A 13,530-nucleotide genomic window follows, 5' to 3' on the forward strand; every position below is an offset into this window, starting at 1 on the left:
TAGGTACTTAGCATTCGCGCGTGTGCGGTTCTCTTTTTGTTTTCATAAAAACCCTCGGTTTTTATTTTATTTACAAATAAGTCCTTCTTCTTGAATTAGCCAATCAAACGATGCCACATGTACAACTTTGGAAAAATAAATAATCATTTAACTGAATTTTTCTTTTTATAAAGAAAATATATTTGTTAAAATTTAGCAAGCTGACCAAATCACATCTCAAAATATTATTTAAAATTTAGTAAAAAAACCAGTTTTAGAGCATTATTTTCATTATTTATTTTTCTCACAAGTCACAGGACATGATACATGATACATTAGAAAAGATGTGCTTTATAATTGAGAGAATTCAAACTTATGCCTCTCATATTACATCTCATATTACAATTTACTTTTTTATCATGTCAGATATTAACTTTTGACCTATATATATATATATATCTGCTGTATTAATTTTTTTTTAATTTATTTTGTCTTTTCAAAGTGCACAAGTTTTTGGACAAGAAAACACTGCATAAATTTATATATAACAAAAGTTTTTAAGTGTACAGTGAAGGTTCAAATTTATAAAATTTATATGAACCAAGGACAAAAAAGGGAAGAGTGAGCTCCAGCTTGCCAGAAGGTCTTGCTCAGCAACGGATCATATCTGTTCTCTCAAAACCCTAACTTTTGTTGCTTCACAAGCAGCAGCAGCAGCAGCAGAACCTTTGCATTGATACACTGAATAGAGTGAGAAATACAAGTCATCTAAATCTAAATAAGGTCATACAACTTACAATCTGAAAACAAAAAAAGCCAATTCTATCCTAAAAAGCCAATCCAATTGTGGACCATTCTGTGTCTTTTGTTCTTTCTTTTCACCTTCGAAAATTCATGCATCCTTAACAGAGCCTTTTGACTCGAAGGTTCGGAATCCTTGATCCGAGTCTCTATTATAACTCATCATCAGGTAATAACACTGTCAACAATGAATACTTAACGCGAAGTGAGATCTTGCCTCGATCTAAATGTAGCTTTGCGCCGGAGACCACCCAGTAACCGGGCAAATCCTGCGGGCCTCTTACCATCTCGGTAGTATCAATGAATTTTAGCAGTTTTGGCGCTTGCACTGGAACAGGAGGACCGCCGGGGTAAACTGCAGAGTTTATGTTGACATCTGCAGGTCGAGGGGGTGGTTTTTGAATGGCGGCAGTGAAATGAGTACTTATCAGGGTTGAGATGAGGCCTGATTTGCGAGCCAAGCCTGGAGATCCATCCCACTCTGGATTCTTAACCAATGCAGCATTGGAGACACTGGAGAAATGGAGGCGAAGGAAGAGGATTTTCTTGAGGCCATGGTGGCTGACATGTAATTGAGCCCCAGTGACAATGGAAAGGTCTTCGTCGGACTCCACAGGAGCAGTGCAAATGTGGGAGAAATGCCTCCACTGAATGGGCTCATAATACTTGCGATCATAAGATTCACGAGAATAACTGCTGCTGGGGTCGTCACAGAGCTGGAAGACTCGAGGAAGGGTTGAAAGATGTTGGAGGTGGATTGCCAGTTTGTTGCTTTTCCTCCCTTCCAGGTACAGTCGAAGACCAGTGACTGGCCTCTTGCCTACATCAACCTACATCATGACAAATGTATGAGATACATAATGATTAATGCCTTGAAAACTCGCATTAAACAGGAAACAAGACTTATGTCCTATAACAGAGTGTGTTTACTAAAATCTCTGTAAAACTTCATTTTCTCCCATACAGTGTCTTGACAAAGAAAAAGCTTGGTTGGTGGTTGCATTTGAATGTAAGGTGTGGACACAAAATAATGAGTTTTTGATACTCTATCAATAATCAACAAGTAAAACGTCTCGAACTGGCTATTCCAGCAGGAGATACACCTTCATTAAACATAAGGGTGAAAGTTCCAGCATTATGAGTGATGTGTGTATCTATGTGACAATGTGTGGCTTCCAGTTATAAACATTGCATAGAAAAGGACTGCTCAGAGAATAGAATAAATTACCACAGCAGTATTGACAAAAAGCTTGGGGCCCATGGGTGAGAATTGTAGAGATGCACTGCTATGTTGCTTTCGTTGGGGGCCGAGGGGTAGATCACTAAAAACTGGAGCCCACTGCCTTGGTAATTGGAATTCCAAAAATAAATGGAGTTCTTCAATCGGTGGTTTATCTGAAACCATGAAAAATAAATTTCAATAAGCAGTGAAAGGTTGCCTAGAAACAATCTCCTTGTCAAAGAAAAGGGAATGAACATGCACTGGCATATGGGCACATATGCACATACTAATGCATCCTTAGACAAACTTGAATAAGCTTGACTTTCACAATGAAGGATAAATTTTACCAAGGTATATTTTTTTGAAGTTGAGAATAAATTATAAATTGAGATTTCATACTCACAGCGGAGATATAAATTGATGGCATGACTTAAGAAGCCACTGCCTGGTACTCCATTCAAGAGAGAAGTGATTGGCACAAATGACATGGATATAACATCTGGCTCCAACTGAACTGTGTTTAGCCACTCATGATGTAACAAGTCCTTGTTATCATTTCCACCTCTTCTCTTGAAAATTCTCCTGATATCCTACTCGGAGAAAAAAGAAATTGAATGACACAGCATGGCCATAACCTTTTCATGAAAGCAACTTAATTTGGCAGCAGAAAGGCATGATATTTTTAAAAAGAATACCTCCTTTGTAGTGCAGGAGCTTGCTGGACTGGATTCAACGAATCTTAGGCGTTGCTCTCTCGCATCAAACTGCATTAGATTATATCACATTTTAGTATCAGAAAGAAAGATACCAAGCGACATTATCTAAATTGGTATGGTATAGTCAAATAGATGGATCGATGAAAATTTAGTATGAAACCATCTACTCAAAGAATATTGTTATCAAATATGCAAACCCAAAAGTATCTCAAGCTAGCTAATTGTAACTTGTCAGACATAGGAATTAGCAGAATCAACCATTTTCTTGCATTCAATGGAGAACAATATTATGGTATTACTATCAAAGCACAATAGTCAATAACAAAGACATATACTAGATATCTAACAAATTTTCCTTGGTGTTGCATTGCAAAAAACAAGTTGATAGCACCAATTCATAAAAATCAGCTTTGGATCTACTTGTTGATATAATGAAATTAACAAATCAAGAAGAACTGGACTAGTCTTTTCCTGAAGCAATTGTCTCCTTTCAGAATGGAATGACAAGAATGGCTAAATATATGGAAAATAACCTTGTCATTCCCATGAGCTTCTTCGGAATTCACACCATATTGGCCACTTGCATCGAGAAACCTCCTATCAGCCATCTCCTTTAACCTTTTCTGAACTTCAACAGGTTGGAGATTCGATGAATGTTGCTGTCTAATATAAATCACATCTTTCCCTCCCATCTTTATACCAACAATAACATGGGTGCCAAATCTTTCAATAAATCTGAAAGTTAAAATCAATAAAAGGTCATCAAACACTCATTTTACTGAATGATATCATCACGGGGAAATAATCAACATTAACTTTGCCATCATAACAACAGGAGGAAAAATAAGAGTTTTAAATCGTAAAAGGTTATGAAAAACTTCAGCTCAAAAGGTTTACTGTTCAGGGGTTACATATAGCATGACATCATTCTTGCACAAATATGTAAACTGTAATCAGGGTGTCACATATCACTGAATAGCAATAAGCTGGAAACAATAACCATATACAATAGCATTATAAGAGTTCAGAAAATGCTGAATAAGTACAAGACAATCACAACCACATAGCAACAAGAATAAGTTCAAAAAACTTGTTCACGTTTGTGTTTGAGAGGTAAAATACAAGTTTAAAACAGTAAATTTAAATTATAGCGCTTCTGCTATAGTAGTAAGAGCAAATTCAAGCAGTGATGATTCAATAAACAATACACAAAAATAATTAGAGCCAGCTAAGCTGAAACTCTGTCTCTTGTTAATCTAATGAGTAATGCATACTAACAAACCTGGCCAGAGCTGCTGGATCCCACGCTGATGGAACAGCTTGCTTGACATGACCACGAAGCACAATCTGGGACTTTGCTAGAGCTATGGTATACAAAGTAATGAACCACCCATCAAATGCTAGAGATTTGGTGTTTGCTGCATCTTTTTGCCAACTTCCAGAAAATTCAAACATATGATTGAACAAGCCTGACGGAATTTTGCCTGACAATGATAACTCCTGGTTGAATTGCTCTGACATCTGTTCAAAAGTTGATAAAGAAGATTTAGGTTTGATCTACCATACAAAAAAAATTATCTTAAGTGAACACATGAATGTGACATATAAGAGCAATAGAATATCAAACCAAGGAGCAAATTCAAGTTGCTGAATATACCTGCTGAAAAGAGAGAACATCAGACCTAAATCGCATCCTCTCTCCCTTGTCACATTTGATGGACTTGGGAACATTTGCAACCGATATGCCACCGGGAAGAACCAGATCCTGGACCTGATCGTGATCAAGCTCTATCAGACATGGATCTGCACACTCTTTCTTGCAGTACTTGAGCCTCAGATCAGCGCTGATGTCGTACCCCAACCCAATGGAATCAATAGCAATCTGAGCTGCTTTCAGAGGTGATGCCCTCAGTGCCATTACTTCACATTCCGTGCCAAACCACCAATCCAATCAAAAGCCCCCAATTCTCTCCTCAAACCCACAAATCCCACATCAAAACCCTACCTTTCTATCAAAACTCACAGAATTAAAACTCACAGATACCTCTCCCCGACCAAAAAATTCCCGCTTCCTCAAAACCCTAGTATCACAGCTAAGCGATTTCAACACGAACCTTGAATTAAAAACACGCAGAGAGATTCATCAACCACCAAAGATCACAAACGTTTCCGAGCAAAACACTTCAAAAATTTCCAAAATAAACCAAGAAAAACAGAGTAGAAACCCTAGATCGGCCGGGAACTTTGAAACGGGCACCAAAAACAGCGAAATCTCCGGAGAGTTGCGGTGAATGGGACTAATCAGAAGCACAGGAAGGCTAGAAATGGATCTTCTTGGGTCTTTGCGAGGGTTTGTCGTGGCTGAATCGATGGAGTGGCGTGCGGGATTGGGGGAATGGATCAACACCTCGCTCTTTTTGCCCCTTTTCTCTCTTCGGTCTATTTGCTGGTGGGTCAAAAGGAGTGCTAAATGCTTTTCAACGATCAATGACGTCATCCGTTGACCATTGATCTGTAAACGCGACCACGCTGCCGACCTCTTTTTTATTTTTATTTATATTTTTAGTTTTTTTTTCTTTCGTCTTATAAGAAAAAAAAATAGTGACAATGCACCTACATTTGATACCATAAACCGAAAAATTCATTTGTGACAAAAAGGTTCATTCCCCATCAATCTTGACTTCGGTATGAGTTCGAGTTCAAATTCCATTTGATATAATAAATGAAAATTTAGAGGTTCTCTGTTGTGAATATGGATTTATAGTCCAAATATTGTGTTATCAGTTAAAAGATCCATGATATATTGTATGAATAATTAAACTTTTAAATCTGAGCACACCGGATTGTATTTATTTTTATATTTGTAAAAAAAAAATCACGCCTTTCCCATGAAATTATCTTGAAAGATCTGGCTTTGTGAAATAAGAACAAATGGAAGAATTTATATAAATTGTTTTTTTTTTAATGAGATAGTTTATTTGTAAAAAATTATTTACATTGAATATATGTTCTACGATATTAAAATTTTAAAAAATGATTTAATAAACAATTTATTATTATTATTATGGGTCAATTGCAATTATTGATGTGCAACTATATTAGCCAAATTAGTATGTCTCAGTCACTAGAGGAGATTTTTAGTAATATTGTCGGTATTTGCAGTTAATAAATATTAAACTCACAGTTACATAGAGAAAGAGTTATTATGTTACCAAAAATTGTTATTAAATCTTTTGTATAAATTATATTAGTATCAACCAGTGATACCTAACTGGAAGCTACATATATGCTGCGTTGGGTTATATAATGAATAAGGAAACACATATGTAAAGTGGATATAGAGAGTGCCCATTGATAGTCTAATCATTTCACTTATATTGAATATTTATTGATAAAGGGGCTACTATGTAAAATATTATATTGGGATCTCTTATATAAATATCTATAATTTTTGGATTAAATTACAATTTATTAATTAGTATAATTGTAATTATTAAAATTAATAAAGACTACTTTGCTAAAGATGTAAAGATTTAAACACCTCTGACATCCCACTCTAACCTTATCAAATTACTCCATACATATATATATAAGCAATAATTATTGCTATAAAAAAAGCTACAAAAAAAAACACTAATATTCAGATTAGTTGTTTGAAGAAAAAACAACCATCACTTCTTCCAAATCAAGAGTAGAAAATTCAAGACCATCTCTTGCACACTTGTAAAATCTTGGTGAGGTAATTTTGATCTATCACATATATTTATGTGTTCATGTAATCAATAACCTGATATTAAATATCAATTAATAATAATTGATAACCCTAATTCAATTACAACGATTTTTCCAACAATTATATCTATTCAATCATGCTTTTTGTAAAATTGTTGTTGTTGTTGTAACATATTTGTGGCATTAGAAATCTGTTAAAACATTCAATGTAATAGGCACTTATTTTATTTTATTTTTTTACAATATACATAAACTATATTACATATATTTTTATTTTATTACTATCATGCATTGAGAGAGCATATAACCCTCAACCACTCAACCTCCCAAGTTAATACAATGCATGTAAAACAAGTTCCATGTGTTTCTAAGGTTGACTCCATTCCAAGTAATACTTTGATTCATTTGTATATTATTATAATTAGTAATATATTATATGTCCAGTGATACATGCCAAATTGGTTTAGCTTTCGTCTTTATATTTTATATAAGCGTTCAAAATTTGTGACCCTTTTCTATTCTAGATTTTATTTTATTTTTAATAATTATTTTTTAGTTTTAATTTATTTTTATCATATACTATTTTATTTTTTACATAAAAATTCTACAATTAGTATCCAAATTATACCAAATTAGTTTTTTTTTACTTTAAAGAAACAATGTTTGTTTTCAAATTAAGAGAAAAGGACTTATTTGTACTTCTAATGATGATTGTTAAGTCCACTTAATTACACACGTACTTACAACAACATAACTCACTTATCACTAATTAATCATAATTAAAACGACACGCCACGTCATACATGCAAAAGCCAGATTTGCTGTCAAGACCTTTGCACCAAATCTTTTATATATATATATATATATATATATTTTTTTAAAAAAAAAAGGCTGCTGACGTGGCACGCGCTTCCAGATAAAGCTCAAGCTTTGTCGGTCCTCAAAGCGCGTTTAATTTTCACTAATTTAATACTAAATCTTTAATTAGTGTCGTCCTTTTTTAATATTTGTTCATTATTGACCTCAATGTTTCAGTTCAAACATATGTTTTTTTTTTCCTTAAAGATATATTCTTGTAAAATATATTTTAATAGATTTCAGTTCAATGAAGCAATGTAATATAAAAAGAAAAAAAATAGCAATTAATTAGTCTAACAAAAAAATTATTCAACAATGGGTTATACATTCTGAATCTATGTTTCAGTAAAAAAAAAACTACAAAAAAATACAATAAAATCTCAATATCTACTTACATTCATCTTCAAACTATGAACCGTTGATAGTAAAACAACAATGTTGTGGAATTTGAACATCTGGGAAGCATTCATGGAGCTTCAAATTCTCTCCTGATCATCTCCACCAGGATTTCATTCCATGTATCAACAGGCCCTGGCATGCACCAATGCAGACAGTCCTGCGGTGGGGGCTCGCCGTTTGGTCCCCGCTTCGTTATCTTGTTTGGGTCAGGGCTCCGGTAAGGTCCCGGGTGGCCGTCGTGACGGTAACTGAAAGCCTCGGTGATGTCCATCAGTCTCAACTTCGAACCCGGCCTTGCTTTCTTGACTGCATTCCTGAATCCAGCCACCTGTTTTTCGTGCATTATATCGGTGAAACCATTCCTTTCGAACTTATCAGCCGGTCCGGTCTTTCCGGTGCATGATCCTCCTGTATTCCAAGCACCACCTTCGTAATGATCCGGTGAAAATGAGCGAACGATAACTAAACCGGTGTAGTTAGGGTGTGCTGCTATGGCAGTGAGGGTTGTTTCCACTGAAATGCCAAAGGCTTTGATGTTGTTGATTTGCATCTTGCCGGCTCCTTTAGGCCACCAGAGCTGTCCTCCGACGATGTTACCGTTGAGAACATAGGCAGATTGTTTTGCGAACCAGTGGCCGGAGGAGAGGATGACAACGTCAAACTTTGGGAGATGGTTCATGAAGGTCTCGTCAGGGATGTCTAGGTGAATCTTGACCACTTCCTTTGGAGCTAATTGGAGAGGCTCTGATGATTGGTGGACGAGCCATGAGGACCATATTCGACAGAGAAAGGTGTTGGTGGACTTGAAGTGCCATCGCTGCATCAATCTGTTGCCACGGTTCCGGGGAGTTTCAACCTGCAGAAAGATCATTCATGGTCATTTATGAATTAGATGAAGAATGGTCCATTCTACGACAATTGATGAGCAACTCTCTGATTCAAACAGAGTACTGTAAGTGTTTTCTCAAAAGGGACCAGTTAGGCAACCAACTTCAATTTAGTTCAGAAAGTGAGCAGTAAGACCTGCTTATCTAGCTCTTAATTAAAATCTAGAAATAAAAGAACTCACAAACGTGCTAGATATTCAGCCTACAAGTAACTGTTAGTTACATGGTAATAACTCCTAAGCATTCTTGAATGTTCTTAGTTTAAGTGTACACACAATGCTTCAAAGGTTGTCAATGATCACATTTTAGGTTTCGCTTGATCTCCTCCACAAGTTGGTCAGAGAAATGAGGATACTGACCGATAAAATGAAAACAAGGATTCTTTTACAAGATTATATTCATAGAATCCAGTGAAATTTATCAGTGCCACAGTTGATTCGCAATTACACATTGTCAAGCATTTAAAAAAAACACATTTCATGAAAACGGATTATTAAGATTGCAAAGGATACTAGGCAGAAGACCTTAGTAATGTATATATAATCATCTTAGTGACACATCCAAAATGAGAAGGAGGATAAAGAGAGCTTGCCTGTGATAGAATGCACAGCATTGATTCAAACTGATTTCGAGCAACTGAATCCCCAACGAAGGCCACTGTTTTATCCCTCATCAACTCCAAAAATTTCCGGCCATCAAATAAGGGAAGGTCACAATCGTCCGGCTTCCATCTCCAGTTCTCGTACTCTTTATCAGGTCTCCCATTCCCCTGACAATTCTGCATCTGCGTAATGAACATGCATGTGTTGTTTGTATATAATGGTCCAGCAGGATGATAGATCCATTTTCCCTTTAATAAGTCACAACTCCCTGCCAAACATAGTCCAAAATAAATATCAATGTATCTTCTTACCTCTCGAAGTCAATGGAACATCTACTAAGCATTGCAATTGAAATAACAAGAAAAAGCACTAATTTTGCAAAAATGATCACTTTATCTCAAAATACAGTAGAATATCAGCTGTTGCAAGAATTAGAATTTGGACAATTACAAATCGAAAAGTATTAGGGCATTACCTCACACTTGCCAACAGCTAGTATAGAACAAAGTCAGAGACATGTTAGCATGAACAATATCAATCTTTTTCCTCATATGCAATTTTATGACCAAGTCATAAGTCATAAATAGTGTGCTAAATTTGGATTTCTAAATTACCATATAATACCCTGAAGAAGTTCATGCACAATGAATGTTCAAAGCATCAATTCTATAGTTGACACCCACAACACATAAACATTGCTTCTAATTAAATAACTCCCCTGAAACTCATTCAAAGATTTCAAGGCTGTATAACAATGAAAAATATGGCAACTTAAATTTTAGTACTCCAAGCTTCTATATCTTTGAAATTTACATACAGACTTGTGGATGTACCCCAAAAATGTTTAGTTTTTCACAAGTAATTCATCATTTATCACAATGCATTCTCACTAGATGAAGCAAGTTGGTAAAGAATACTGAATCAAATGTAAAAGCATTTACCTGAATCAACCTTCTGAATGTCACCCACAGGAGAAAGGTTCAATGTTAGATTTGAAGAAGCTGCCAAGTTCTCATCAGTATCATTTGAAATGACAGAACTCCCAGAAAACATAGAACTCTTTTCCTTTCTTGGCTCTTGCATCTCATTAGAAGAAGTAGACCTGTTTTCCTTGATCTGTTCTTGAATCTCATTAGAAGGCATAGAACTCCGCTCCTTGCTCTGTTGTTGGATCTCATTAGAAGACACTGAGCTCTTTGAATCACCCTTTTCTTGCATCTCCTTTGAAGAAATAGGTTTTACAGTAACCTCATCTTGCCCTAGATCCGAAGACAATATTTGAACTTGTCTGGATGCATTCCACTCCTTGGAACCAGAAGTACTCTGCTTAATGAATATATCTTCTTTAATATCCTTCAAAGGCTCATTCGCAGGCTTCCGCCATTGATACACAGGAGAAGAAATCAAAAGCTGAGATAAAACGAAGAGCATCAGACCAAAAGCTCCAACCATGACAATAATGGCAGGAGCAGTACGTGCGAGGGCGAATGCACTGAAAAGACTCTTCTTTGAAGCCATTGTCATCTTCACAAACAACTCTAGAGCTTTGAATCAGACCTCAATGCATTCAAGTCCCTTCATTTCTTGCCCATTTCGATCTTGAACCTCCATTTCTCAACCTAAATACCAAACCACACATTGATCAACATGTTCTTCTCCGATCCAAGCTCATAATCAATAAATTCTCCGCAAAATCACCAAATTATATCAACAAAAAAAAAAAATCTAACAACACAAAACCGACACCGAATCCTCAGATGCTGACCTTGAACTTCATCAAAATCCAAGACGAAACAAAACACTCACATCCACATGAAAAAAAAAAACCAAATTAAAACAAAAAAGGCAAGAAAATCCCTAAAGCTACCAACTTTAGATCAAGAAAGCAGACAACATCCCCAAATCCACTCCCTTTCCAAAAACCCCAAAATTTAAACAAAATTCAGACAAACAAAGCAAGAAATCTCCAAAACGCTTCACAACTCCCTCAAAACTCAAATAGCCCCACTAAAAGAACTCAAATTTCCCAAACTAATCAAAGAAAAAGGAATCAAAACGCACAGAAACAAGAGACCAATCGATCAAGATAAAGCCAGACCTTCACTGATCAAACCAATTAACTATTTTTTTCCCCCATCAAACTAAACCAAAAAAACTAAGAATCCTAATAATGTCCACCGGCCCGAAAAGCACGCAGCGCTATTGGACGAACCCAAATGAAAAGACCATTTTAACCTCCATTCAGTAAGTAAATAAGTTTAAAAATTAGGGGTATTTTGGACTTTTTCCATGTAGAATACCTAATTTTGTGGCACTACCAAATGAAAAGATTTGAAAGCGGTTCTTTTGATGGCCATTTTGGGGGTTGTGACAAACAGGAAATATGGGCCGTTGATTATCTTTGTCGGACTCATATCAACCGTTCATCTTGAGATCAGAGCTTTCATATGATGGCTGTTTTTTTATCTTCACTTCAGATAAAGACGTATAAAAATATATTTAATTATTTTCCCAATTTAAATAAATAAATAAATATATAAATATATATATTAATTAGTGTGACCATCTACTAATTAATTAAATGTGTCTGTTTGCGAAAATAATAAACTAACTATTACTAGAAAAAAAATAAAAATAAAAATAACAACAACGTATAATGAACAAATAGTAAAATATTAAAAAAAAAACTATCAATTTGAGTATTTTCATAAGATCATTTTCTTTTTTAGCATGTTACTTCTCATAATTTTTAACATAAAGTAGTTGATGTTGACAGGATTGACTCTCAATTTTTTATACGGAAACATATTTTTTTTAACAGGAAAGTCATATTTTAAGCGGAAACTCTTAATATTAAATGAAAAAATAAAATATATTAAGTGAACTTATGTGGTTACATGTAAACGCACAAATGTTAAACGAAAACTATAAATATTAAGCAGAGAATATGTTATAAGATAGAATAAATTGACAGAGTAGGCTGTAGTGACGGAAAGAGAAGTGTACTGAAAAAAAGTGGTAGATAGTCTGCTTGCAATGTTTTGAAATGATTTATAATTCATTTTCCTAAAAACAATGAATATAAATTAATGTAAAAAAAAACATATTCATGTAAAACCATTATAATTTTATTATATTAAAAATTAAGTATAATAGTAACATTTTTATTAAAAATATTTTTATTATAAAATATATTTAAATATATTATTAGGTTGATTACAAATTAAATTAACTTGAATTCAATTAAATCTTGCCGGATCCCTCTACTACTATCATAAATTCCAAAAAAAAATAATTATAATTTAAAAAATTACATAAATTTTTCATTTCATATCGAATAAATTTAGAGTCACAAGCTCTTCCAGTGGATGTGATGAAAGGCCCCTTTGAGAAAGATACAAAGTGATAATGCTCTTTATGTGGGTTGTTGGAAGTGGCTCATCCTCTGCAAGTTCATCCAAACATAATAACAGAAAAATTAGATTTATCTCCAAATTTTCTTATCATATAAAATGAATTTTTAATCACTATATACATATAAAATTCTTAATTGCTTCTTAGATAAATAATTACACATCATAGAATACACATTCATAGAAAAATACATCAATTTATTTGAATTTATTAATTTTTTGTTTATACCTACCTTTAAGGTATGCTATGCAAGAATTTAAACGTACATAATCTAACACATCTCGTGTAATGAAAATGAATAAATATTAAAAAAAATATAATATATATATATATATATAACTAGTCCATCATCTACATAGATTTTAATACTACGAACATTGACCGTGACTGTTGGATTCAAATCTAACTGTTTTCCTCATTGTATAAACATTGCTTATATTCAAATGATATGCAGTGTTACTATATTTATAAATAATAGTACAATGAAAAGTTGGATATACAATATTTTTTTATATGAACCGTTATATCATGATCGTCAATCAATCGCTTTGATTTTTACTGGACTTTCAAAAAAAAAAATCCAAACACACATGTTCCAACCCAATCGCACAGTTGATACTACTGTCCACCCAGTTTATCTCAATATCTCTTTTTTTGTTTCTCTCCCTTACTTTTCTTAATTTATGAATGTTTGCAAATTACATTTACTCATAGATTATGTTTACATATATATATATATATATATATATATATATAGAGAGAGAGAGAGAGAGAGAGAGAGAGAAATTTACACGAAATTATTCTTTAGCCAAAAGATTTATAGGTCAACGACATTGACTTACTACATAAGATATTAGTGAGGAGATTTAAAAGGTCCCAACTTTAAGTCCCATTAGATGTTGTATGTGATCATAAGTCCT

At 34.2% G+C, this 13,530-nt stretch overlaps 2 protein-coding genes across 3 annotated transcripts; both read right to left on the reverse strand.

The window, feature by feature from the left end:
- Positions 1 to 489: 489 nt before the first annotated feature.
- LOC120258895 (MACPF domain-containing protein At4g24290) lies at positions 490 to 5,149 on the reverse strand. Its single transcript, XM_039266358.1, has 7 exons — positions 4,376 to 5,149; positions 4,001 to 4,239; positions 3,252 to 3,453; positions 2,698 to 2,766; positions 2,406 to 2,592; positions 2,009 to 2,175; positions 490 to 1,610 (listed from the first exon to the last, which is right to left on the reverse strand). Exons 1-7 carry the CDS (start codon positions 4,634 to 4,636, stop codon positions 933 to 935), a joined length of 1,803 nt encoding a protein of 600 aa, XP_039122292.1. The 5' UTR covers positions 4,637 to 5,149; the 3' UTR covers positions 490 to 932.
- A 2,507-nt stretch (positions 5,150 to 7,656) lies between these two features.
- On the reverse strand, positions 7,657 to 11,328 carry LOC120259183 (protein YLS7-like). 2 transcript variants are annotated; one of them, XM_039266739.1, is made up of 4 exons: positions 11,295 to 11,328; positions 10,138 to 10,815; positions 9,187 to 9,464; positions 7,657 to 8,563 (listed from the first exon to the last, which is right to left on the reverse strand). In XM_039266739.1, exons 2-4 carry the CDS (start codon positions 10,718 to 10,720, stop codon positions 7,775 to 7,777), a joined length of 1,650 nt encoding a protein of 549 aa, XP_039122673.1. In that variant the 5' UTR covers positions 10,721 to 10,815; positions 11,295 to 11,328; the 3' UTR covers positions 7,657 to 7,774. The 2 variants fall into 2 exon arrangements, with proteins under 2 accessions (XP_039122673.1, XP_039122672.1); XM_039266738.1 differs by having other exon boundaries at positions 10,138 to 11,326.
- Positions 11,329 to 13,530: the final 2,202 nt, after the last annotated feature.

The sequence above is a fragment of the Dioscorea cayenensis genome, chromosome 4, assembly GCF_009730915.1.
Source record: "Dioscorea cayenensis subsp. rotundata cultivar TDr96_F1 chromosome 4, TDr96_F1_v2_PseudoChromosome.rev07_lg8_w22 25.fasta, whole genome shotgun sequence".
NCBI lineage: Eukaryota > Viridiplantae > Streptophyta > Magnoliopsida > Dioscoreales > Dioscoreaceae > Dioscorea > Dioscorea cayenensis.

What these genes read in the sequence shown, in the direction of transcription:
- LOC120258895 (XM_039266358.1), bottom strand. Translation starts at nt 4,636, where the DNA reads ATGGCACTGAGGGCATCACCTCTGAAAGCAGCTCAGATTGCTATTGAT. An exon ending in GATCCAGCAGCTCTGGCCAG is followed by an intron (nt 3,454 to 4,000) that starts GTTTGTTAGTAT and finishes TTTAACTTTCAG; the next exon opens with ATTTATTGAAAGATTTGGCA. An exon ending in AAGCTCATGGGAATGACAAG is followed by an intron (nt 2,767 to 3,251) that starts GTTATTTTCCAT and finishes AATCTAATGCAG; the next exon opens with TTTGATGCGAGAGAGCAACG.
- LOC120259183 (XM_039266739.1), bottom strand. Translation starts at nt 10,720, where the DNA reads ATGACAATGGCTTCAAAGAAGAGTCTTTTCAGTGCATTCGCCCTCGCA. An exon ending in CATTCAGAAGGTTGATTCAG is followed by an intron (nt 9,465 to 10,137) that starts GTAAATGCTTTT and finishes TATGTTTGGCAG; the next exon opens with GGAGTTGTGACTTATTAAAG. An exon ending in TGCTGTGCATTCTATCACAG is followed by an intron (nt 8,564 to 9,186) that starts GCAAGCTCTCTT and finishes ATCTTTCTGCAG; the next exon opens with GTTGAAACTCCCCGGAACCG.